Source organism: Coregonus lavaretus (assembly GCF_964263955.1).
Source record: "Coregonus lavaretus genome assembly, chromosome: 32".
In the NCBI taxonomy this organism is placed as follows: Eukaryota; Metazoa; Chordata; class Actinopteri; order Salmoniformes; family Salmonidae; genus Coregonus; species Coregonus lavaretus.
The window spans coordinates 12159217-12184660 of NC_140019.1; the positions used below are offsets into that span (position 1 = coordinate 12159217).

The 25444-nt window shown below is 45.6% G+C and overlaps 1 protein-coding gene across 2 annotated transcripts; it reads left to right on the forward strand.

The window, feature by feature from the left end:
• The first annotated feature begins 11512 nt into the window (after window positions 1-11512).
• Window positions 11513-20314, forward strand: LOC311107725 (DAP3-binding cell death enhancer 1-like). Of its 2 annotated transcripts, none has more exons than XM_084150239.1 (11): window positions 11513-11711; window positions 15559-15670; window positions 15988-16090; window positions 16261-16405; window positions 16591-16773; window positions 17265-17350; window positions 17446-17664; window positions 17798-17959; window positions 18080-18172; window positions 18295-18448; window positions 18568-20314. In XM_084150239.1, exons 1-11 carry the CDS (start codon window positions 11681-11683, stop codon window positions 18801-18803), a joined length of 1524 nt encoding a protein of 507 aa, XP_084006365.1. In that variant the 5' UTR covers window positions 11513-11680; the 3' UTR covers window positions 18804-20314. The 2 variants fall into 2 exon arrangements, with proteins under 2 accessions (XP_084006365.1, XP_084006366.1); XM_084150240.1 differs by having other exon boundaries at window positions 11538-11711; window positions 18571-20314.
• The last annotated feature ends 5130 nt before the right edge of the window (window positions 20315-25444 follow it).

Sequence of the window (25444 nt, forward strand, 5' to 3'; positions counted from 1 at the left end):
CATGAGTGTGAGGTGTACACTTTTGTTTCAAAGTAGATTTGTTTAAGACTACCTAGAAACACTCTGTGTGACCCTGATTTTAGCCCACTGCAGTAAAAGGTTAAAACTAAGACGATTCGCCTGAGGAAAACTAGGTGACTCTGACGTACATCATCGCCATGGAAACTGTCTGGTTACAAGGATTTATAACTCATCAATTTTAAGTTAGATTAAACTTCACTTCACAGTTCCAGCTCCTCTGCACCTCTGTGAAAGAGTGTGAGTGTATTCCAGTAAGAGTGGTGCGTCACTGTTAACCCTGGGACAGCAGCAAAGAGAAAAGCTAACCACCACACCGGTATCCAAGGGCCAAGGGGCCTGTTGTTTCCAAGGGGCTCTAATCACTGCCAGGAGACCCAGTGTTCAGGAATGGACCCTTTGTATGTGTCAGACACCTGCAAAATGATGACATGTATGCACTATGCGTGTGTGTGTGTTTGTATGTGTGTGTGTGTTTTCCAAAAAGTCTGTTAAATATCTGCTCCGAATTAAGATTAAAAGAGGTCTGCCGAAAGAATGGGGTGTCAGCTATGACATGACACCTTGAGTTTGAAAAAATCTATTTTGGTTACAGTAAGTGAAGTGGATTTACACCCGGTAACAGAATTACGGTAACGGAATTACATCCTGGGTCCCTGATCTGTACTACACAGAAATGCATAATTATGGATACGAATGTCATACTCTTCATGGTGATGTATCCTGAATAGGTAGACAAAGGTAGAAATATGCAATATCATCCTTTGCATATATGGGTATTATCTACACACTGGCTATTATACTAATGACCTCCGCCACCAAACAAGACCAAATTTGGTTGGTCCGAACTGGGACAAATCTGAACCAATCATAGATGTCTATGTTTCACAAGTTTGGAAATCTCAGTACAGCACAGTAGAGCACAGTAGAGTACAGTACTGTACAGCCCAGCACAGTAGAGTTCAGTCCAGTACAGTAGCATACAGTAAAGTAGATATGTTCAGTACAGTACAGTAGAGTACAGTACAGTAAAGGATATTATACTGTACCCTACTCTAGTGTGCTCTACCGTTCTGTACTGAACTCTATCTACTCTACTGTACAGTACTGTACCGCCATCCTTGGTGATGAAATCATTCGAGAAGCTAATCAAGAAGGATGTACTGTGTCAGGTTGAGAACTCCCTGAACCCCCTGTAATTTGCTTACAGGGCCAAGAGGGGGGTGGAGGACGCCACTCTAACCCTATTCAACTTCCTCTACAAGCACCTGGAGGGCCCAAAAAACTCACGTGAGACTTCTGTTCATTGACTTCTCGTCTGCCTTCAATACTATCCAGCCTCACATACTAGCGGAGAAGCTCCTCTCACACTTCAAGCTGGAGCTGAGCATTGTGGGCTGGATAGTGGACTTCCTTACCGACCGGTTCCAACAAGTGAGAGTTGGGATACTTGTGCATATGGTGGACGCGTGTGAATGCGCAAATGGAGGAGCGAAAGGGGCGAGGGGAAGGGGGTGATTTGAGATTCAGCCAGTATCCTAGACTGTCCTGATCACCCACTCCTTGCCGATTTTGGGCTCCTCCCCTCAGGTTGTCGTTTTCAAGAGCAACAGATCTAAGAACTATTTTATCCCACAGGTCTAAATCTGCACATTAAATTAAATTATGTTTATTTATTACTGCACTTTTGCACAATGACTGCTCCTTTTTACTGATCTTAGACTATAACCGATCTCATTATTTATCTTATATGTATATCTGTTGTATGGTTGCCTCTGTTTTAATGTTATTTTTATTGTATATAAAACCCTGACTGTACAACACATTTCCCAATTGGGAAAATAAAGATAATGATTGATTGATTCAAAAATTTACCTCTGTGGACGTTGAAATCAAGGCCGGTCCGGACCAAAAAACGACTTCTGTGGACGTTGAAATCGAGGCCAGAGCGGACTGACCAATTACTATTCAAGTCCATGGACGTCCGGTGTCGGTCGGTGAGGATGCTGGTTACAGTAAATGGAAAGATGGTAGGTGGTAGGTGTCATGGTAGGTGTCAGAAGGAGCTGGGAGAGGTGACATTAACTGGAGAAAGAGAGAAATGAGAGAGAGGCAGAGCGAGGGAGAGGAAGAGGAAAGGGTTGTCCAGACTGTTTTCACAGTCTTGCTTTGACCACCAGATGACTGAAAGAGAAAGAAAACAGTTAGGCCTATGAGCTGAACATAACAGTATGCCAGCGGAAGGGAGGACAGTAGCAGGTGACCCAACCGTGGTTTGTGATATGGTAACATAATTATGAGTTTGAATCACTTAATAATTAATAAACAAAATTGATATCAGTAAAAACAATATAACTAATTGGTAGGTCTAAATTTACTTCTTACTTCTGTGAACTTTCATTATCCTCCCTCCAAATTAGAAAATATCTTAATGGTATGTGGGTTTTTGGTAACAGAATTACAAAGCAATGAAGGCAAATAATTTCTCCAAAACCAAATATAAGTGTTGATGCTAGTTGGCAGGGGTCTTCATTTCAGCATTATTGTGTTTTGATGTATATTTAAGAACTTAAGAATTTAAGACTTTTTCTGGTAGATGTTTTCAAAGATCCCCTTTCCATCAGTTTGACCAGAAATCAAAGCCTTTGCTTATTCCACATTTTTAGGATGGAAAATGGTTGAAAAATGTATATACAGTATGCCTAAATGTAAAAAAATATATATAGTCTTAACTTTCATTTGACACCCAATTTGACATGCCCCTATGAACTTCACATGTTGGTGCTCATGTGTCCTTTTACATGGAAATGCCTTGTGTTGGAGTGGGGGTTATGTCACCCCAGCCCTCACCTGAATTGGGCACTGGTCACAGAAACACACAGGAGGAGTATCACAATATAATGTATTAACAATGAATCAATATAAAAACATATACAGGGCCTCCTGTAGCTCAGTTGGTAGAGCATGGCGCTTGCAACGCCAGGGTTGTGGGTTCGATTCCCACGGGGGGCCAGTATGAAAAATGTATGCACTCACTAACTGTAAGTCGCTCTGGATAAGAGCGTCTGCTAAATGACTCAAATGTAAATACAACTAGGCTGGCAGGCTTAGACTGCCACAGAACGTACAGTAGAGCTACAGTTTATACAAGGGTCTTCAATTATAAGGGCAAATACATTAATCAGTGTTTACAAGTAAATAGATTTGTGTAACACAGCACAATATTCAAAATGGATTAATATCAAAAGAGTCCATTGTATTCAGGATACTTACAATTAACACAGAGATAGATTAGTCAATGGTGACTGGAATGTTGGTTTCACATGAAGGCTAGGTTGGGGTGTATTAACCAAATGGAAGAGAAGGGTGTAATTGTGGCCCACAATTCGGGGCATTCCTGCTTCTGCAGTAACACCTATTTATACTTCCATTGGTACATTTTTAAACTAGTATTCTGGTACACAGGCGGGAGGCGGGGTCGCTCCAGTACAGTAGGTGGCGGTAACTGTGTGCTAGCTAGCTAGGACTCCAGTACATACAGTAGGACAGGCGGGAGGTGGGATAGGTAGCTAGCTAGATAGGACACCAGTAGACAGTGTCCTTTGCCCCCACTTTCCCGCAGTTCAAGTTTCAAGTTTTATTGTCACGTGCACAAGTACAGTGAAATGCCTTTCTTGCAAGCTCTTCTCCAACAATGCAATAATCAGTATCAGTAGTACTATAAAGTGTGTGTGTGTGTGCAAATGAAGTGTGTGTGTGTGTGTGTTTGTGTGTGTGTTTGTGTGTGTGTAGAGTCCTGTGAGTGTGCATAGAGTCAGTGCAAAAATAAAATAAAAGGGTCAATGCAGATAGTCCGTGTAGCCCTTTTTGTTAGCTATTTAGTAGTCTTATGGCTTGGGGATAGAAGCTGTTCAGGAGCCTGTTGGTGTAAGACTTGTTGCTCCGGTACCGCTTGTAGTGCAGAAGCAGAAAGAACAGTCTATGGCTGGCTGTAGTCTTCTACAATTTTCCGGGCCTGAATGGCAGGGAGCTCGGCCCGAGTGATGTACTGGGCTGTCCGCATCACCCTCTGTAGCGCCATGTGATCAAGGGCAGTGCAGTTTCCATACCAAGCAGTGATGCAGCCAGATCAAGATGCTCTCAATGGTGCAGCTGTATAACTTTTTGAGGATTTGAGGGCCCCCTCCCCCGTGTTGAGGGTCAATGTGGCGGAGGTGATGTTGCCTATTCTCACCACCTGGGGTCGGCCCGTCAGGAAGTCCAGGATGTAGTTGCAGAGGGAGGTGTTCAGTCCCAGGGTCCCAAGCTTGGTGACAAGCTTGGAGGGGACTATGGTGTTGAACGATGGGTGAGGGAAGTGTGGAGTGCAATTGAGATTGCGTCATCTATGGATCTGTTGGTGCGGTATGCACATTTTGGTGGGTCTGGGATGATGGAGTTGATGTGTGCCATAACCAACCTTTCAAAGCAGGTGTGAGTGCTACAGGTCAGTAGTCATTGTGGCAGGTAGCCCTAGAGATCTTGGGAACAGGAATGATGGTGGTCAGCTTGAGACATGTGGGGATTACAGACTGGGACAAGGAGAGGTTGAAAATAACTGTGAATATGCCTGCCAGCTGTTCTGCGCATGCTCTGAGAACTTCACCCTGGAATACCGTCTGGCCCCACGTCCTTGCGAGTGTTGACCTGATTAAAGACCTTACTCACTTGCGAGTGTTGACCTGATTAAAAGTCCTTACTCACGTCGGTCTCTGAGAGCGAAATCCCCCAGTCCTTTGGGTCGGCGGGGGCCCTAATGCACGGCTCGTGCTGTTTTTGTCGAAGTGTGCATAAAATGCATTGAAGTCATCTGGTAGAGATGAGCAAATCATGGCTGGGTCTTCCTTTGTTATCTGTAATGGACTGTAGCCCCTGCCACATGCAGTGGGTGTCGGAGCCTGTGTAATAGGATTCCACCTTATTCCTATATTGTCCTTTTGCTTGTTTGATGGCTCTACGGAGGTTGTTGAATGACTTCTTGTACTTGTTCGTGTCCTCAACCGTAGCCTCAGGGATGGCTGTGATAGCCCTGTCTGTGGTAGCTCTGTCCTTTAGCTTAGCTCCAAGCTCTGCGTTGATCCAGGGTTTTTGATTGGGGAAGCAGCGAACCTTCACAGTGGGACAACGTTGGTAATGCATTTTCGAATGAAGCCGGTGACGGAGGTGGTTAGCTCGTTGATGCTATCGGCGGAGTCCCAGAACATATTCCAATCAGGGCTAGCAAAGCAGTCCTGCACCACAGCCTCCGATTAGGAGGACCATTTCTCTATGGAACGCATCACGGGTATGTCCTGTTTGAGCTTCTGCTTGTAGACAGGAAGCAGAAGTATAGAGTCATGATCTAATTTGCAGAGTTCTGTTAATGACGGCGAGGGACGTTTTTTTTGCAGGTGGGAGCGAAGGACACTGTGTGCTAGCTAGCTAGCTAGCTATCTACGACTTCGGTACACAGAAGTGGGGGCGACACCAGTAGCTGTCCTTCGCCCCCTAAAAACTCAGATAATACTTTTATTTCCCTTCTGACCCACATTTTAAATCAGGGGAAATCCAGAATATCAAAAGTGTCACACAAGCATGCAGGAACCAATGGGATGCCCGAGGGGGGGCGTTCATGCAGGAATCAATGGGAAGCTCGAGGGGTGGGGGGGGGGTGCAGGAATGCCCACATGCAGGAACGCCCCGAATTGCAGGCCGCAATCACACACTATTGAAATGCCTCAGCTTCATTTTGTAGGACACAGGTGGAGGTGCATTCTTGTCACTTATGCAACCAATCAGAGCAGACAAACAATTCAAACGGGCCAATCAGCTCAAGTTCATAATCACATGGCTACCATCATTCACTGAATAGAGGCACTTCCACCCTTTTACATATATACAAGTTCATATGGTAAATTCGGTCTTTACACATTGCAACGATTTAAACCAAACCTTCTGATATTGTGTGGATTGTGTTAGAATAAATACTGCCTATTTAACGAGTCGGACACAAAGAATTTACTGCTGATACCGGACCAGGCCCAAATCGCCGTCATTCGCATGAAGAAGAAACGCCGAAACAGGGGACGCAGGTCCGGGTGCCTTGTGAGAATTCGTCAGCGAGTGGGTAACCCGCCTCTACCATCCGTCCTATTGGCCAACGTGCAATACTTGGAGAATAAACTGGATGAGCTCCGTTCAAGAATATCCTACCAACGGGACATTAAAAACGGTAATATCTTATGTTTCACTGAGTCGTGGCTGAATGACGACATGGATAATATACAGTTGGCTGGGTTTTCCGTGCATCGGCAAGACAGAAAAGCTGCCTCCGGTAAGACAAGGAGTGGTGGTCTGTTTCTATTTCTCAAATCTAATATTAAGGAAGTCTCAAGGTTTTGCTCGCCTGAAGTAGAGTATCTCATGATATGCTGTAGACCACACTGATGACGCAATCTCTATTGCACTCCACACAGCCCTTTCCCACCTGGACAAAATAAACACCTACGTGAGAATGCTGTTCATTGACTACAGCTCAGCGTTCAACACCATAGTGCCCTCAAAGCTCATCACTAAGCTAAGGACCCTGGGACTAAATACCTCCTTCTGCAACTGGATCCTTGACTTCCTGACGGGCCGCCCCCAGGTGGTAAGGGTAGGCAACAACACATCTGCCATGCTGATCCTCAACACGGGGGCCTCTTAGGGGTGCGTGCTTAGTCCCCTTCTGTACTCCCTGTTCACCCATGACTACGTGGCCAAGCATGACTCCAACACCATCATTAAGTTTGCAGACGACACAACGGTGGTAGGCCTGATCACCCACAACGATGAGACAGCCTATAGGGAGGAGGTCAGAGACCTGGCAGTGTGGTGCCAGGACAACAACCTCTCCCTCAACGTGATCAAGACAAAGGAGATGATCGTGGACTACAGGAAAAGGAGGGCCGAGCACGACCCCATTCTCATCGATGGGGCTGTAGTGGAGCAGGTTGAGAGCTTCAAGTTCCTTGGAGTCCACATCACCAACAAACTATCATGTTCCAAACACACCAAGACAGTCGTGAAGAGGGCACGACAACGCCTATTCCCCCTCAGGAGACTGAAAAGATTTGGCATGGGTCCTCAGATCCTCAAAGATTTCTACAGCTGCACCATCGAGAGCATCCTGAATGGTTGCATCACCACCTGGTATGGCAACTGCTCGGCCTCCGACCGCAAGGAGCTACAGAGGGTAATGCGTACGGCCCAGTACATCACTGGGGCCAAGCTCCCTGCCATCCAGGACATCAATACCAGGCGGTGTCAGAGGAAGGCCCGAAAAATTGCCAAAGACTCCAGCCACCCTAGTCATAGACTGTTCTCTCTGCTGCCGCACGGCAAGCGGTACCGGAGCGCCAAGTCTAGGTCCAAAAGGCTTCTTAACAGCTTCTACCCCAAGCCATAAGACTGCTGAACAGCTAATCAAATGGCTACCTGGACTATTTGCATTGACCCCCCCCCCCCCCGTTTTTTTTACGCTGCTGCTACTCGCTGTTTATTATCTATGCATAGTCACTCTTTACATGTACATATTACCTCAATTACATCAACTAATCTGTACCCCCGCACATTGACTTAGTACCTGTACCCTCTGTATATAGATTGTTTTAATCACGCAGACTGGGATATGTTCCGGGTAGCCACTGAGAATAAAATTGACGTACAGTGCATTCGGAAAGTATTCAGACCCCTTTACTTTTTCCACATTTTGTTAAGTTACAGCCTTATTCTAAAATTGATTAAATAGTTTTTTTCCTTCATCAATCTACACACAATACCCCATAATGACAAAGTGAAAAAGGTTTTTAGAATTTTTTGCAAATGTATTACAAATAAAAAAACAGAAATACCTTATTTACATAAGTATTCAGACCCTTTGCTATGAGACTCAAAATTGAGCTCAGGTGTATCCTGTTTCCATTGATCATCCTTGAGCTGTTTCTACAACTTGATTGGAGTCCACCTGTGGTAAAAACCTGTGGTAAGGTCCCGCAGTTGACAGTGCATGTCAGGGCAAAAACCAAGCCATGAGGTCGAAGGAATTGTCCGTAGAGCTCCGAGACAGGATTGTGTCAAGGCACAGTTCTGGGGAAGAGTACCAACATATTACTGTAGCATTGAAGGTCCCCAAGAACACAGTGGCCTCCATCATTCTTAAATGGAAGAAGTTTGAAACCGCCAAGACTCTTCCTAGAGCTGGCCGCCCATCCAAACTGAGCAATCGGGGGAGAAGGGCCTTGGTCAAGGAGTTGACCAAGAACCCGATGGTCACTCTGACAGAGCTCCAGAGTTCCTCTGTGGAGATGGGAGAACCTTCCAGAAGGACAACCATCTCTGCAGCCCTCCACCAATCAGGCCTTTACGGTAGAGTGGCCAGACGGAAGCCACTCCTCAGTAAAATGCCCCACAGCCCGCTTGGAGTTTGCCAAAAGGCATCTAAAGGACTCTCAGACCATGAGTAACAAAATGCAGTGTTCTGATGAAACCAAGATTGAACTCTTTGGCCTGAATGCCAAGCGTCACGTCTGGAGGAAACCTGGCACCATCCCTACGGTGAAGCATGGTGGTGGCAACATCATGCTGTGGGTATGTTTTTCAGTGGCAGGGACTGGAAGACTAGTCAGGATCGAGGGAAAGATGAACGGAGCAAAAGAGCGTTCAGGACAGACTGGGGCGAAGGTTCACCTTCCAACAGGACAATGACTCTAAGCACACAGCCAAGACAACGCAGGAGTGGCTTCGGGACAAATCTCTGAATGTCGTTGAGTGGCCCAGCCAGAGCCTGGACCCGATCAAACATCTCTGGAGAGACCTGAAAATAGCTGTGCAGCGACACTCCCCATCCAACCTGACAGAGCTTGAGAGGATCTGCAGAGAAGAATGGGAGAAACTCCCCAAATACAGGTGTGCCAAGCTTGTAGCGTCATACCCAAGAAGACTTGAGGCTGTAATCGCTACCAAAGGTTTCCGTTTTTTTATTTTATAAATGTGCAAAACAATCTAAAAACCAGTTTTTGCTTTGTCATTATGGGGTATTGTGTGTAGATTGATGAGGGGAAAAAAACAATTTAATCCATTTTAGAATAAGACTGTAACGTAACAAAATGTGGAAAAAGTCAAGAGGTCTGAATACTTTCCGAATGCACTGTACACACGGACACGGTGACTGAGTTCATCAGGAAGTGTATAGGGGATGTTGTTCCCACTGTGACTATTAAAACCTACCCAAACCAGAAACCGTGGATAGATGGCAGCATTCGCACAAAACTGAAAGCGCGAACCACTGCATTTAACCATGGCAAGGTGACTGGGAACATGGTTGAATAGAAGCAGTGTAGATATTCCTTCCGTAAGGCAATCAAACACCTTCTTCTCCCGCTTTGAGGATAACACAGTGCCACCGACGCGGCCCGCTTCCGAAGGACTGTGGGCTCTTGTTCTACGTGGCCGACGTGAGTAAGACATTTAAGCGTGTTAAGACTGTCGGCCCAGATGGTATCCCTAGCCGCGTCAGCTGGCTGGAGTGTTTACGGACATATTCAATCTCACCCTATCCCAGTCTGCTGTCCCCACTTGCTTCAAGATGTCCACCATTGTTCCTGTACCCAAGAAAGCAAAGGTAACTGAACTAAATGAATATTGCCCCGTAGCACTCACTTCTGTCATCATTAAGTGCTTTGAGAGGCTAGTTAAGGAACGTATCACCTCTACCTTACCTGACACCCAAGACCCACTTCAATTTGCTTACCGCCCCAATAGATCCACAGACGATGCAATCGCCATCGCACTGCACACTGCCCTATCCCATCTGGACAAGAGGAATACCTACGTAAGAATGCTGTTCATTGACTATAGCTCAGCCTTCAACACCATAGTACCCTCCAAGCTCATCATTAAGCTCGGGACCCTGGGTCTGAACCCCACCCTGTGCAACTGGGTCCTGAACTTCCTGACGGGCCGCCCCCAGGTGGTGAAGTTAGGAAACAACACCTCCAGTTCGCTGATCCTCAACACAAGGGAGCGTGCTCAGCCCACTCCTGTACTCCCTGTCACCCATGACTGCGTGGCCACGCACGCCTCCAACTCAATCATCAAGTTTACAGATGACACAACAGTAGTAGGCCTGATTACCAACAATGATGAGACAGCCTACATGGAGGAGGTGAGGGCCCTGGCGGAGTGGTGCCAGGAAAATAACCTCTCCCTCAACGTCAACAAAACGAAGGAGCTGATTGTGGACTTCAGGAAACAGCAGAGGGCGCACGCCCCTATCCACATCGACTGGACCGCAGTGGAGAAGGTTGAAAGCTTCAAGTTCCTCGGAGTACACATCACTGACTATCTGAAATGGTCCACCTATACAGACAGTGTGAAGAAGGTGCAACAGCGCCTCTTCAACCTCAGGATGCTGAAGAAATTTTGCTTGGCCCCTAAGACCCTCACAAACTTTTACAGATGCACAATTGAGAGCATCCTGTCGGGCTGTATCACCGCCTGGTACGGCAACTGCACCGCCCGCAACCGCAGGGCTCTACAGAGGGTGGTGTGGTCTGCCCAACTCATCTCCGGGGGCACACTGCTTGCCCACCAGGACACCTACAGCACCCGATGTCACAGGGAAGGCCAAAAAGCTCATCAAGGACATCAACCACACGAGCCACAGTCTGTTCACCCCACTATCATCCAGAAGGCGAGGTCACTACAGGCGCATCAAAGCTGGGACCGAGAGACTGAAAAACAGCTTTTATCTCAAGGCCATCAGACTGTTAAATAGCCATCACTAGCCGGCTACCACCCGGTTACTCAACCCTGCACCTTAGAGGCTGCTGCCCTATATACATAGACATGGAATCACTGGCCACTTTAATAATGGACCACTAGTCACTTTAATAATGTTTACACACTGCTTTACTCATCTCATATGTATATACTCTATTCTATTCTACAGTATTTTAGTCAATGCCACTCCGACATTGCTCGTCCTAATATTTATATATTTCTTAATTGCATTATTTTACTTTTAGATTTGTGTGCATTGTTGTGAATTGTTAGATACTACTGCACTGTTGGAGCTAGGAACACAAGCATTTCGCTACACCCAAAATAACATCTGCTAAATATGTGTATGTGACCAATACCATTATATTTGATTTGTTGTTGTTATTTTACTGTTGCTCTTTAATTTTTTTACTTTAGTTTATTTTGTAATTATTTTCTTAACTCTTATTTTTCTTAAAACTGCATTGTTGGTTAAGGGCTTGTAAGTAAGCATTTCATGGTAAGGTCTACACCTGTCGTATTCGGCGCGTGTGACAAATAACATTTGATTTGATTTGTTCTAACCATGACAGCCGCTAGATGGCAATGTGTAACCGCAAACGATCTTCTTGCGTCACTTCACGTTTTGCTATTTCCGGGTGACGTTGTCCACCTCCTTCCAAAATAACTCGTGACCGTTCAATGCTTAATTTTTATGTCTAGCTAGCTAGAGCTACTGTGCTCATGGAGAGAGAACTCCCCCGAATTTTTTTTTTTTAAGAGACTCATTTAGCGCAATTATGGAGACATTTTCATATTGAGACTCGCTCTAGGACAACGAAACATGTGGAGAGTACAAGGGTTTGTTGGAAGAGGTGAACGAAATATCATTAACAATTTCCTCCATTAACGTTAGCTAGCCAGCCTTGTTTATGCACTCAGGTCGAAGTTTGCTAGATTTTTCTATAAAAGTGTAGTATTGTTTTATCTAGATTTGGAAATCAATTAGCTATCCAGCTAGCTAATATTTGATTTGGCATGACAGTACAGTGTTATGCGCACGAGCTAAAATCATTGACAGGCTTGCTAGCTCGTAAGTTCTCTAAAGTTCTAGAATGCACTATGCAAGAAGTCTGTTTTTAAAACTAGGGCACATCATGCTCAGTGTATGCGTAAACCAGCATGTAGGTACTACTTTCTGCTCCACATATCGTTGTTTATATGGGTACCTTAATTGACACTGCTGCCACCTAGCGGATTAAACTCAACTCCAATCGTTGCCTGGAAACCCGACGTAGAATTGCATAGAATTCTACGTCGGGCAGAAATTAGCGTTTGAATAAGTAAAGTTCTCTCACGATCTCTACAAACCAGAATGTTGAATGAAATTATATGTTAACATACTTTACGGTTGCGGTTGGTCTTTTACCGCTTGTCAGTGCGGTTGGTCCTTTTGGCGGTAAGAATGCGAGACAATATACCCACAGAAAAGTACACTGAACAAAAAGATAAACACTACATGAAACAATTTCAAAGATTTTACAGTTAATATAAGGAAATCTGTCAATTGAAATAAATTCATTAGGCCCAAATCTATTGATTTCACATGACTGGGAATGACACAATATATACAATATGTGGACACCCCTTCAAATTAGTGGATTCGGCTATTTCAGCAACAGCCGTTGCTGACAGGTGTATAAAATCGAGCACACAGCCATGCAATCTCCATAGACAAACATTGGCAGTAGAAGGCCTTACTGAAGAGCTCAGTGACTTTCAACGTGGCACCGTCATAGGATGCCACCTTTCCAACAAGTCAGTTTGTCAAGTTTCTGCCCTGCTAGAGCTTCCCCGGTCAACTGTAAGTGCTGTTATTGTGAAGTGGAAACATCTAGGAGCAACAACGGCTCAGCCGTGAAGTGGTAGGCCACACAAGCTCACAGAACGGGACCGCTGAAGCGCGTAGCACGTACAAATGGTCTGTCCTCGGTTGCAACACTCACTACCGAGTTCTAAACTGCCTCTGGAAGCAACGTCAGCACAATAACTGTTTGTCAGCAGCTTCATGAAATGGGTTTCCAAGGCCGAGCAGCCACACGCAAGCCTAAGATCACCATGCGCAATGCCAAGCATCGGATGTAGTGGTGTAAAGCTCGCCGCTAATGGACTCTGGAGCAGTGGAAACGCGTTCTCTGGAGTGATGAATCACGCTTCACCATCTGGCAGTCCGATGGATGAATCTGGGTTTGTCGGATGCCAGGAGAACGCTACCAACCCCAATGCATAATGTAAACTGTAAAGTTTGGAGGAGGAATAATGGTCAGGGACTATTTTTCAGGGTTCGGGCTAGGCCCCTTAGTTCCAGTGAAGTGAAATCTTAACGCTACAGCATATAATAATAATAATAATAATAATAATAATATAATATGCCATTTAGCAGACGCTTTTATCCAAAGTGACTTAGTCATGCGTGCATAAATTTTTACAATGACATTCCAGACGATTCTGTGCTTCCAACTTTGTGGCAACAGTTTGGGGAAGGCCCTTTCCTGTTTCAGCATGACAATACCTCGTGCAAAAAGCGAGGTCCATACAGAAATGGTTTGTTGAGATCGGTGTGAAAGAACGTGACTGGCTTGCACAGAGCCCTGACCTCAACCCCATCGAACACCTTTGGGATGAATTGGAACGCCGACAGTGAGCCAGGCCTAATCGCCCAACATCAGTGCCCAACCTCACTAATGCTCTTGTGGCTGAATGGAAGGAAGTCCTCACAGCAGTGTTCCAACATCTAGTGGAAAGCCTTCCCAGAAGAGTGGAGGCTGTTATAGCAGCAAAGGGGGGGACCAACTCCATGTTAATGCCCATGATTTTGGAATGAGATGTTCGACGAGCAGGTGTTCACATACTTTTGGTCATGTAGTGCACCTTTTTAAAAAAGGTAGATGCGTGGATCAGAAAACGAGTCGGTATCTGGTGTGACCACCATTTGCCTCATGCAGCATGACACATCTTTGCATAGAGTTGATCAGGCTGTTGATTGTGGAATGTTGTCCCACTCTTCAATGGCTTTGCGAAGTTGCTGGATATCTGCCGGAACTGGAACACGCTGTCGTACACGTCGACCCAGAGCATCCCAAACATTCTCAATGGGTAACAGGTCTGGTGAGTATGCATGCCATGGAAGAACTGAGACATTTTCAGCTTCCAGGAATTGTGTACAGATCCTTGCGACATGGGGCTGTGCATTATCATGCTGAAACATGGGGTGATGGCGGCGGATGAATGGTACGACAATGGGCCTCAGGATCTCGTCATGGTATCTCTGTGCATTCAAATTGCCATTGATAAAATGCAATTGTGTTGTCCGTAGCTTATGCCGGCCCATACCATAACCTCACCGCAACTATGGGGCACTCTGTTCACAATATTGACATCAGCAAACCGCTCACCCACATCATCTGCCCGGTACAGTTGAAACTTGGATTCATCTGTGAAGAGCACAATTCTCCAGCGTGCCAGTTGCCATCAAAGGTGAGCATTTGCCCACTGAAGTCTGTTACGACGGAGAACTGCAGTCAGGTCAAATTCTCAAAAACGGTGTTGGAGGAGGCTTATGGTAGAGAAATGAACATTCAATTATCTGGCAACAGCTCTGGTGAACATTCCTGCAGTCAGCATGCCAATTGCACACTCCCTCAAAACTTGAGACATCTGTGGAATTGTGTTGTGTGACAAAACTGCACATTTTAGAGTGGCTTTTATTGTCTCCATCACAAGGTGCACCTGTGTAATGATCATGCTGTTTAATCCGCTTTTTAATATGCCAGACCTATCAGGTGGATGGATTATCTTCGCAAAGGAGAAATGCTCAGTACCAGGGATGTTAACAAATTTGTGCACATTTGAGATAAATAAGCTTTTTGTGCCTATGGAAAGATTTACACTTTACATGTTTAATTTTACATTTTTGTTCAGTGTATAATTGCATAAATTTTTCAAAACACTGGTAGTGTATTCATATTTCTATCACCTTAAGCAAGCGCACCAGATAAAAATACATTCACGAGATACATGCATACTTGCTGAGCTCATGCACATATTTATTTGGTTCTGCGCATGCTTCAGGTGATAGAAAACACAAATGCACTACCAGTGCTTTGAAAAGTTGATGTAATTATACTTTCCTGTGCATATTATATTGTCTCGCAATCCTACCGCCAAAAGGACCAACCACGTGGACAACCGGTAAAGTACGTTAAAATATCATTTTATTCAACATTCTGGCTTATAGAGGTCGTGAGGAAAAACTTTCCTGAGTCAAATCCTAATTTCTGCCTGAAGATTAATTATATCGTTGAGTTCAGTCAGCTAGCCTCCACTGTGCCAACTATGATCAACCAGTCTGTTTTGGTCTCAGCCGGTTGGGGGTCCGTTTACAAAACATTTACTAACCAACCGCTGCTGTAACCTGTTTAGTGACACCTTGTGTTTTGTGGTTTGTTTGAACATCCTTATGACTAGAAATACCTGTGTTGCACAGAATACACAAGTACCTACACTGCCTTTATTAAAATGCATATAAAATATTTAAAAAGGATCATGCTTGTGCTCTGTGCATGTGACTTTAACCCACTATTAAATGTGCAGCAGAAATGCAATATCAGCAGTGTCTTCCGGGCTAACTCGATACAACCCATCTTGCTCCTCTGCCCCCAGTTTTTAGCCGGTGCCATGGCAATGCCCCCCTGCGCCTGTCTCAGAATCATCACGTGGAGGATGAGGTCATCAACACCTCCACTTTCCTCGGCCGTCACTCCCCCGACAGCAGGTACCTCATCCCTTCATTTTCCTCCCTTCTGCTCCAAACCCCATAGTGTCCCCCCCCCCCCCCCCCCCCCCCCTCCTGCGAGGGCTGGCCACGCTCGCCTTGCAGCTGGTTGCATCATCCTGTTGCCCTGGACTGTCTCTGCTCATGTAGAGTGCTGTTGGGGGAAACGGGGACAAACACCCTCTCTCATGTCTCGTTAAGGCTCCTGCTGTGATGGCGCAATATATAACTCTACAAGTTTATTCAAATGTTATTTGTATCACCCACTCTTTCATTTCTTTCTCTCACTCTTTCCACTTTTTCGTTCCCTCTCTCAGCTCTCAGAAAGGGGAGGATGGAGACAAGAGATGGAAGAAGAGGACCTCTCAGTTTTGCTACTCTGGGCTCCCGCGCTACACTGCTCTGGATGCTGTGGGCTGGGTATGACCTGGCCACGAACCAACACGCAATCACAAACACATTACCAAACATGCACAATAAAACATCACTCTTCCACCTAAATGTAGACTACAGACAAATGTTCCCAAATTTGCAAACATATATTTCCCTTGCGATGATGAAGTTGACATATGACCTCTCTCTTTCTCTAGGGGGCAGCTGCGGTTCTGTTGATCCAGATCTGTAAGAAGGTCCACTCTCAGTTCTCCTCTGGGGCCGAACTCAACCCCAACACAGGATGCCTGGCCATACAGGGTACCCTGCAGAAATTTGACTACCGCGTCCTACTGGAGATACGTGAGTTATGCCACAACCACTATAACCTCAAGCAATTCATCCAGTGAATTATCTTGAGGTGTGACATTCAGGTGTGGAAACTCTGAAACTCATTTTGTTTGGTGGGGGGGGGGTACATTTCCAAGCATTCTGAAAGTACATGAATGCAGAATGAGTCTGATCTCCTTCCGTTTGTGTACGTCCAGTGTCTCGCTGTGACGTGCTGCCCAGAGGGAGGAGTGTGAACTGTCTGCCACAGAGACAGCAGGGCCAGGAACACAGCAGCAGCAGCAGCAGCAGTAGTAACAGCTTCAGTAGCCCTGGCCAGCTCCATGGAGATGTGATCGCTGACGGTTTCCTCTCTGACCATCACGACTCCTCTGGAAGAGGTCAATCTCACATTCGACCTTTTTAAGAGATTAAGATCACTTTGTTGGCCAATTGCAAACAAGGTCCAACTAAAATGTGACTATTTGACGCTTTTAACCCAATCCCTCCGAACGACACACCATACAGGTTTTGGAGAGGTGCGGGGAGCTGTTGTTGTGGGGGGTTAAGTGCCTTGCTAAATGGCATCTACAATTTAATACCAGCAACCCTCTGGTTGCCTGCTCACTTCCCGACAGATTTTTCCCGTCGGACCCGGGATTTGAACTGGCAACCCGCCGGTTGCTGGCTCTCCTATAGCCGCTAGGCTACCTGCCACCCTTTACAGTCTAACAGTGTTTAGTCAGGGTAACAATATTTATCGTATGAGTCAATCAAATTGTACTCGTATAATCATGCTCTTTACATATCTATGCCTACCATATTTCTTGATTTACAAACACAGGCCTAAACGCATTCATATGTTGTGTTCTTGAATCTTCCCATGTTACAGAGGAGACATCCTTCTCAAAGTCCTCCCATCCTGAAGACAAACACAGAGCCAGAAAGAGAGAACAGCCTCCGCAGCAGAATGAGCAGGTATGTTTTTAGGCTGATTCTCTGTTTAACTCCTGTCTGATTGTGAAGCGGCCTCCTGTTCATGACCTCTGATCCTTAAACCCTGTGTTCCTTAGGATGCCCTAGCGGGGGCAGCCCAGAACCTCCAACAGGTGGCCGACTCCAGTGTTCCTGTAGTCCTCAACATCATTGGTCTGGAGAGTGCTCAGACTGGGGACTATGATGCAGCCTTCTCCTGTTTCCTGGCCTCAGCCAAACGGGGTTACTGCAAGGCCCAGTTCAACACCGGAGTCTGCTACGAGAAAGGCAGGGGCGTAAGCAAAGACTTGGAGAAGGTAAGAAACACTTGCAACTCACATAATCAATTGTACACACACAGTCCAAATCTGTACTTTTAACATTGGTGATATTAGTAATTCCCCGTCCCATTTCTAACTCATGACTCCACTCGTCGTGTTCCCTCTCCAGGCTCTTCACTTCTACGGCCAGGCAGCGTCTGGGGGTCACAGTCAGGCTCAGTACCGCTGTGCCAAACTCCTCCTCAGCAGCAGAGGGCAGCAGAGCACACGGCAGGACCTGGACACAGCCATCAGCCTGCTGCAACAAGCTGCCTCAGCTGGACTGAGAGAGGTGAGTGAGAAGGAAGTGTGTATAATGATTGTGTGACTTGGCCTAAAAGACGACATTGAAAGTCAATGATTTTAAGTCGTCTATTTCTGTTCCTGTCTCTCCCGTTCCACACTCTCTCAGGCCCAAGTGTATCTGGGTTCCCTGTTCTCACAGGAGCCAGTCAGAGACGGCCGTAAGTCGGTGCACTACCTGAAGATGGCAGCAGAGAGCGGAGTGAGTGACATCCTCTACACTTAAACACTACAACTGTCATTATAGCCCACTCATCCATCATAACCTGTTCTCAGTTCAGTGTAATGTGATGCTGATGTGTGTTTCTCTATCTGTATGTGTAGGACAGTGAGGCCCTGCTGTTCCTGGGCCAGTGTTATGAGAGTGGGTTTGGGGTGCCTCAGTGTTTCAGAACAGCAGTAGGGTTCTATCAGCGGGCTGCCCAGGCAGGAAACAGCCAGGCCAAGACCTTACTGACGCCCCCGTATGGAGTGGAGGGTAAGGATACACTCAATTCAGATTTGCACTTAGCCTATTTGCCCTAAAACGTATTATTTACACAAATCTCAATGAAATACAATCATGTAATGATATCATCTCCCTCTCTCTCCCTCTAGAAGAAGCCGTCCTGCGCTCTATCCGTTCTTCTCCGTGTTTCTCCGTAGTGGACCATCTGCGGAAACCGCTCTCCACCCTCGCCTCCCCTGTCCCTCCCTCCAGTCGCCCCACCCTTCCCCTCCCACACTCCTGGAGCACAGGGAGCATGGGTCCCCCTCCCACCCTGTCCTTCCTCCACCTCCACCCCCCCAGCTCTGAAGGGAACGCCGTGAGGTGGACTATAGGAGTGGGATAGTTAGCGCCCACAATCATGACTTACGAATGTAGTTCTGATTGGATAAGGATGAAAAGGATAGCGTGGTCATATGTTTAAACACTTGGTTGTGTCTCACTAAGGTTACTGCCTCACTATCAGCACTTATAACTGGATTTGTGTGTGTGTGTGTGTTTGACTGTAAGTCAATGTGTTGAGGAATGTGTGTGTAAGTATGGGAGATGGCAATACATGTCTGAAAGACATGCATGTCAAATATGTGGTATGGCTTTACCTGTTGGCTTTTCCTGAAAAATACCTTTAGTAGTAATTTTCCAACGTAATGCTCTCATGGCACATTCTTGGGCAGTTGTTGCACAATAAACTGCCCTATGGGAAGAAAGATGGTATTGAGATTTACTCGGGCCAGTTTCTTAGGTACACCCATCTAGTACCGGGTCGGACCCCCCTTTGCCTCCAGAATAGCCTGAATTCTTTGGGGCATGGAAATGTTGCTCAATTGGTATCAAGGGACCTAACGTGTGCCAGGAAAACATTACACCACCGCCACCAGCCTGTACCATTGAGACCAGGCAGGATGGGGCCATGGACTCATGCTGCTTACGCTAAATCCTGACTCTGACATCAGCATGATGCAACAGGAACTGGGATTCGTCGGACCAGGCAAAGTTTTTCCACTCCTCAATTGTCCAGTGTTGGTGATCCACTGGAGCCACTTCTTGTTTTTAGCTGATAGGAGTGTTCGCTTGCACGCCTGTTAGCTTGCACGATTCTTGCCATTCTCCTTCGACCTCCCATCAATGAGCTGTTTTCCCCACAGGACTGCCGCAGACTGGATGTTTTGTTTGTCCCACCATTCTCTGTAAACCCTAGACACCGTCGTGCGTGAAAAGGCAAGGAGGCCGCCCATTTCTGAGATACTGGAACCAGCACGCCTGGCACCGACGATCATACGACGCTCAAAGTCGCTTAGGTCACTCGTTTTGGCCGTTCTTACGTTCAATCGAACAGTAACTGAATGCATCGATGCCTGTCTGTCTGCTTTATATAGCAAGCCACATTACTCGCTGTAGGAACGAACCATTTCCGTGAATGGGGTGGGGTACCTAATGAACTGGCCACTTAGTGTAATGTGTGCCTTAGCCTGCTATGCCACTGTAAGTACAGTGTCTCTGGTGTTTACTTGACCCTGTTTAAAATACTGTCTATACATGGCATTTAGTTAGGCTAAAAGAGTGTGAATGAAAATTATTTTATTTTTGTCATTTTCAGAGTAAGTTTATCATAAACTACCAACAATGTTGCCATTATTATCAGGGCTTGAACTATCCAACCATGTCCAATGATGCAAAACATAAAGATACTCTCTAAGGGTGCCTGGGTTTTACATTGAGGCTGTGTGTGATGTGCATGTATGTGTTTTTATCCATAAATACTGTATGTTGTATTTTCTCATGCTTTAGGAACACTACTCTTGCTGAACGCACAAGGTGTCTTTAACACCAATAAAAATAAAAAGCTATTTTATACAACCCAGCCTGTGTGTCACTGAGATATGCAGAAAATGTAATTAAGTATTTGTGAAACTACATTGTCAACCTATAGTAAGCTCTGTCGCAGATAACCCTGAGGTTACAGCTGAGGACAGGAACAAGTACAGGAAGTCCCGCTATGACCTCCGCGCAGTCATCAGACGTGCAAAATGATCATTTAGGAATAAGGTGGAATCATACTACACAGGCTTTGATGCCTGCTGCATGTGGCAGGGGCTACATTCCATTACAGATTACAAAGGAAGACCCAGCTGTAATCTGCCCAACAATGCCTCTCTTCCAGACAAACTTAGACAATAACGTACCGTGCGTGAGGGCCCCCATCGACCCAGAGGACTGGGTGATCTCGCTCTCCGAGGCCGCAGGGCCAGACGGTATTCCAGGATGCCTAATCGGAGCATGCACAGATCAGCTGGCAGGCATGTTCACGGTAATTGTCAATATCTCCTTGTCCCAGTCTGTAAACCCCATTATGTCTTAAGATGACCACCATTATTCCTGTTCCCAAGAACTCTTAAGGCGTCATGCCACAATGACAACCACCCTGTAGCACTCTTCTGTATCTACCTCTATCACTCCAGTATCCCTGCACATTTTAAATATGGTATTGGAACTGACCCTGTATATAGCTTCTTACTTTCTCATGTTCTTATTTAATTTTTTCTTGTGTTTTTGTTCCCCCTTATGTTATTTTTAGTGCTACATTGATATTGATTTCTTCATTGTTGGGTTTGGAGCTTGCAAGAAAGGCATTTTACTGTACTTGTGCACATGAAATTAAAACTTGAAACTAAACTATTAAATACATAATCTCTGTCATTACACTGAGGGTATTAAATCAAATGTGTTTATAAAGCCCTTTTTACATCAGCAGTTTATACAGAAACCCAGCCTAAAACCCCAAACAGCAAGCAATGCAGATGTAGAAGCACGGTGCCTAGGGTAGGAGAGTGTCTGCTGAGTTAAACAAAAACCTGTGGCACTGCAACAGTTGATGGTCCTGTAGTTTCTTATTCCAGATTATACATTTCTTATTGGAAACTGATCACTCTTGATGGGCTGGCTCTGGCTAAAAAATTATACACAATCACTTCTCAATCAACTACTTTTTCTATAGAAGCCAAAGTGGTAGCCTACTCTAGGCAAAGTCGGTACATTTCGAGTTTTTCATTACATTAGTTAAATAACACTATAAACATCAAATATTAGTTTCATGATGGTCCTCTGGCTCTGCGTCTCTCTTCCGAATAGCTCTGCTCACACAGCGTCCAGCGTCCAGCGCTCTGATTGGTCCTGTGAGCTCCAGAGCGACGCGACGATTTGGGAGTTAGTGGCGCAGAGAGAGAGACTAGCTGTAGCGTAGCCTAGGTACCAGCACGGGAGGAGACCGGAGAGAAAGTGATGTGATCTGATACCGGAGGACTCGCGCTTAAAAAGTGGGCGTAATTTCTCTGGCCTATATCAGTGTCGTCGTTTAAACGGTTGCATAGAGGCACGATTGCCAAACGCGGTGAGTGAATTAATGTAAATAAAATGTTGTGGTTGTGGGTGCGTTGCGCCGTTCGCCTTCCAGTGCGGTGATGTGATGAGGCGAATCTTGGGTGGGAGAGAGACAACAGAAGATTTACTGCGTCTGTTATTGATACTGCCTTTCTAGCTTGTTTCCGGAATTGACAACAGATTGGCGATCCTTCTGCAATATAGGACGTTCCTGCTTGATTTATATTTAAATCGGTGAGGCTGCAAGGATGATGGTAAGGATAGAAATGTAGACTGCTGTATCCTAAAAGGCACGAGAACGGGATGCAAACGTACTCCACCCGTTTAGTGACATCTCCTTGACATGGTTATAAGTTAGAAGGTTCTATAGCCTAGTAGTTGAAGCGTTATGTTGGTGGCATGTGTAAGGCATATGTGTCCTTTATTATGATGTAACAATCCGATTATTAGCTTACAACACCTTTAAAAAAATACTAAGGCCTACCTTCAAGGCCTACACAAATTAAAGTATTTTCTTTCTTAATATTTCTTAACTGGAGTAGGCCCAAGCCTGTTTCAGTAATATAGGCTACAGTACAGATCTATCAAGACAGTGTTTGAGGTGACTATGTTAAATATTCATATTGATGCTACAGCATCTGTTCATCACAGTGTGTGAAAGACATAACACAACACAACTCTCTTTCTTATTTCTATTGAGATGTGTTATGTGTTATGTGTGCTCTTCAATCACACTGTGATCAAGCTGTGAAAACTCACCTACTGAACCAACCTGTTACCTGCTTGAGTCATAAGGGCTGCTCTGACAGCTGTGGCTCACCAGTATGTAAATATATAGAGGATACCAGTCTGTATCACCTCCAGTGGAGTGAATGATTGGTTATTCTCTCAACTCCAGATCTTTATTAATCCTACAGTAACACTTTGAGGGCTGGTTTCACAGACACAGATTAAGCCTAGTCCAGGACTAAACTTAATCTGTGTCCGGGAAACCGCCCCTGAATCTTGTAAACATTTCTCAGCTGTTTAAAAGGACACAGTTAGTTGACTTCCTGTAATATGGGTGGTAGTACCATGTTTGGCAAGGTCTCATGAATGACCTACAGTGATGGGAACACAAAGATGTGTGTGTTGTAAGACAACAGCTGAGCTGAGTGGCGATGTGAACTCAATGTCCCTGCTGAAAACTGCTGTGTCATTGTCCTCTCTCTCTAATAACATATATCGCTCCCCTATTTGTTTCGTGCCATTCTGCTAATTGAGACTTGCAGCATCAGGAAAAACACACTATCTCAATATGGATCTAGCAGCTCTCTCCATCTCTGAGATGTATGCAAAGAAAGCAGGCATTTGAGTATTTGCATATTGCACAGTTGTTACCTTATCAACTGCTTCCTTGTCAGTTTTGGTGTTTTGCCCAGGCCAGGGTATTTATGCTGTTCACAGCAGTTCTGCTTACATCAGTACTAAGGAAATAGTGGGAAGATTGCATAGTGAGAGAAATGTCAAAAACTGTCCTGAAATCAGTAGCTGCAGGTATAATGTAACTTCACAGAGAGAGACTTAATGTCCTTATGAGGACATGTTTTGTGTAAAATACACTATATATACAAAAGTATGCGGACACCCCATCAAATTAATGGATTCGGCTATTTCAGCCACAGCCGTTGCTGACAGGTGTATGAAATCGAGCACACCGCCATGCAATCTCCATAGACAAACATTCGCAGTAGAATGGCCTTACTGAAGAGCTCAGTGACTTTCAACGTGGCACCGTCATAGGATGCCACCTTTCCAACAAGTCAGTTCGTCAAATTCTGGCCTGCTAGAGCTGCCCTGGTCAACTGTAAGTGTTGTTATTGTGAAGTGGAAACGTCTAGGAGCAACAACGGCTCAGCCGCGAAGTGGTAGCCACACAAGCTCACAGAACGGCAAGTGCTGAAGCGCATAGCGCGTAAAAATTGTCTGTCCTCAGTTGCAACACTCACTACTGAGTTCCAAACTGCCTCTGGAAGCAACGTCAGCACAATAACTGTTTGTCGAGCAGCCGCACACAAGCCTAAGATCACCATGCACAAAGTCAAGCGTCGGCTGGAGTGGTGTAAAGCTCACCGACATTGGACTCTGGAGCAGTGGAAACGCGTTCACTGGAGTGATGAATCACGCTTCACCATCTGGCAGTCCGATGGACAAATCTGGGTTTGGCGGATGCCAGGAGAACGCTACCTGCCCGAATGCATAGTGGTATCTGTAAAGTTTGCTGGAGGAGGAATAATGGTCTGGGGCTGTTTTTCATGGTTCGGGCTAGGCCCGTTAGTTCCATTGAAGGGAAATCTTAACGCTACAGCATACAATTACATTCTAGCCGATTGTGTGCTTCCAACTTTGTGGCAACAGTTTGGGGAAGGCCCTCGTTTCAGCATGACAATGCCCCCGTGCACAAAGAGAGGTCCATATAGAAATGGTTTGTCGAGATCGGTGTGGAAGAACTTGACTGGCCTGCACAGAGCCCTGACCTCAACTCCATCAAACACCTTTGGGATGAATTGGAACGCTGACTGTGAGCCAGGCCTAATCACCCAACATCAGTGCTGACCTCACTAATGCTCTTGTGGCTGAATGGAAGGAAGTCCTCACAGCAGTGTTCCAACATCTAGTGGAAAGCCTTCCCATAAGAGTGGAGGTTGTTGTAGCATGAAAGAGGGGACCAACTCCATATTAATGCCCATGATTTTGGAATGAGATGTTCGACGAGCAGGTGTCCACATACTTTTGGTCATGTAGTGTATCTGGTAAAAGTGTAGTCTACAGTATGTCTAGTCTACTGATTGACCTTGTTGACATTATTTGTGTGTCATCTCTGAAAGAGGGAGAAGGAGAGAGAGAAGAGTTACAGAAGCTCTACAGGTTAGAATTCTTGAGTGCTCTCTGACACCAAAACACCACCCAGAGAAGGGATGAGGGGCCCTCATGAAAAAGTGCATTGTGTGGATATGTTTTGTCTTAAAATGACCTCTCTTGCTTTTTCCAAGGGCTTGTCTTGTTTTCAAATCTGCTGTGCCCATGTTTTCCATCTTTTTGTTTGTTTACCTGTGTGTGTGTGTGTGTGTGTGTGTGTGTGTGTGTGTGTGTGTGTGTGTGTTGGAGAGGGGTATGATTGAATTGAAGAACAGAGTATAATAAAACCAACCACTGACAGCCCTAAACTCAAAACCTTGTCTCTTCCTGATGGCATCTGAATTGACAATGATACTCTCCAGTCCCTCTCTCTCTTTTTCTTTGTCTGTGTCCATCTGGCATTACTAACACAGAGCTGAGCACCAGGGAGATAAAAGGGTCAGCTAGAGACTAGGATCTGCTCTGCAGCATGTCAGCATCCTGACCTAGCATAGGTACACCTTCCAACAGCATTAGCCTTGGCATGGTGCATTGATTGTGGATGAATACATTTACAGCGCTAAGCCTCATGATTGCCAAGCATGTCCAGAAAATAGAACCCAGGTTATAGGTTTGGCACTGTGTTTTAAACTGACATATTCCCCAGATGAGAAAGAGGGAGACCGAGGGTGTTACTGTATTGGGGCACAGTTACAAAACACATGGCAGAGT

Coding starts and splice junctions, on each gene's coding strand:
- LOC311107725 (XM_084150239.1), top strand. CDS start 11,681: ATGTGGAGAGTACAAGGGTTTGTTGGAAGAG. Junction 11,712..15,558: donor ACAAGGGTTTGTTGGAAGAG/GTGAACGAAATA, acceptor CTCTGCCCCCAG/TTTTTAGCCGGTGCCATGGC. Junction 16,091..16,260: donor CTCTGGATGCTGTGGGCTGG/GTATGACCTGGC, acceptor CTCTTTCTCTAG/GGGGCAGCTGCGGTTCTGTT.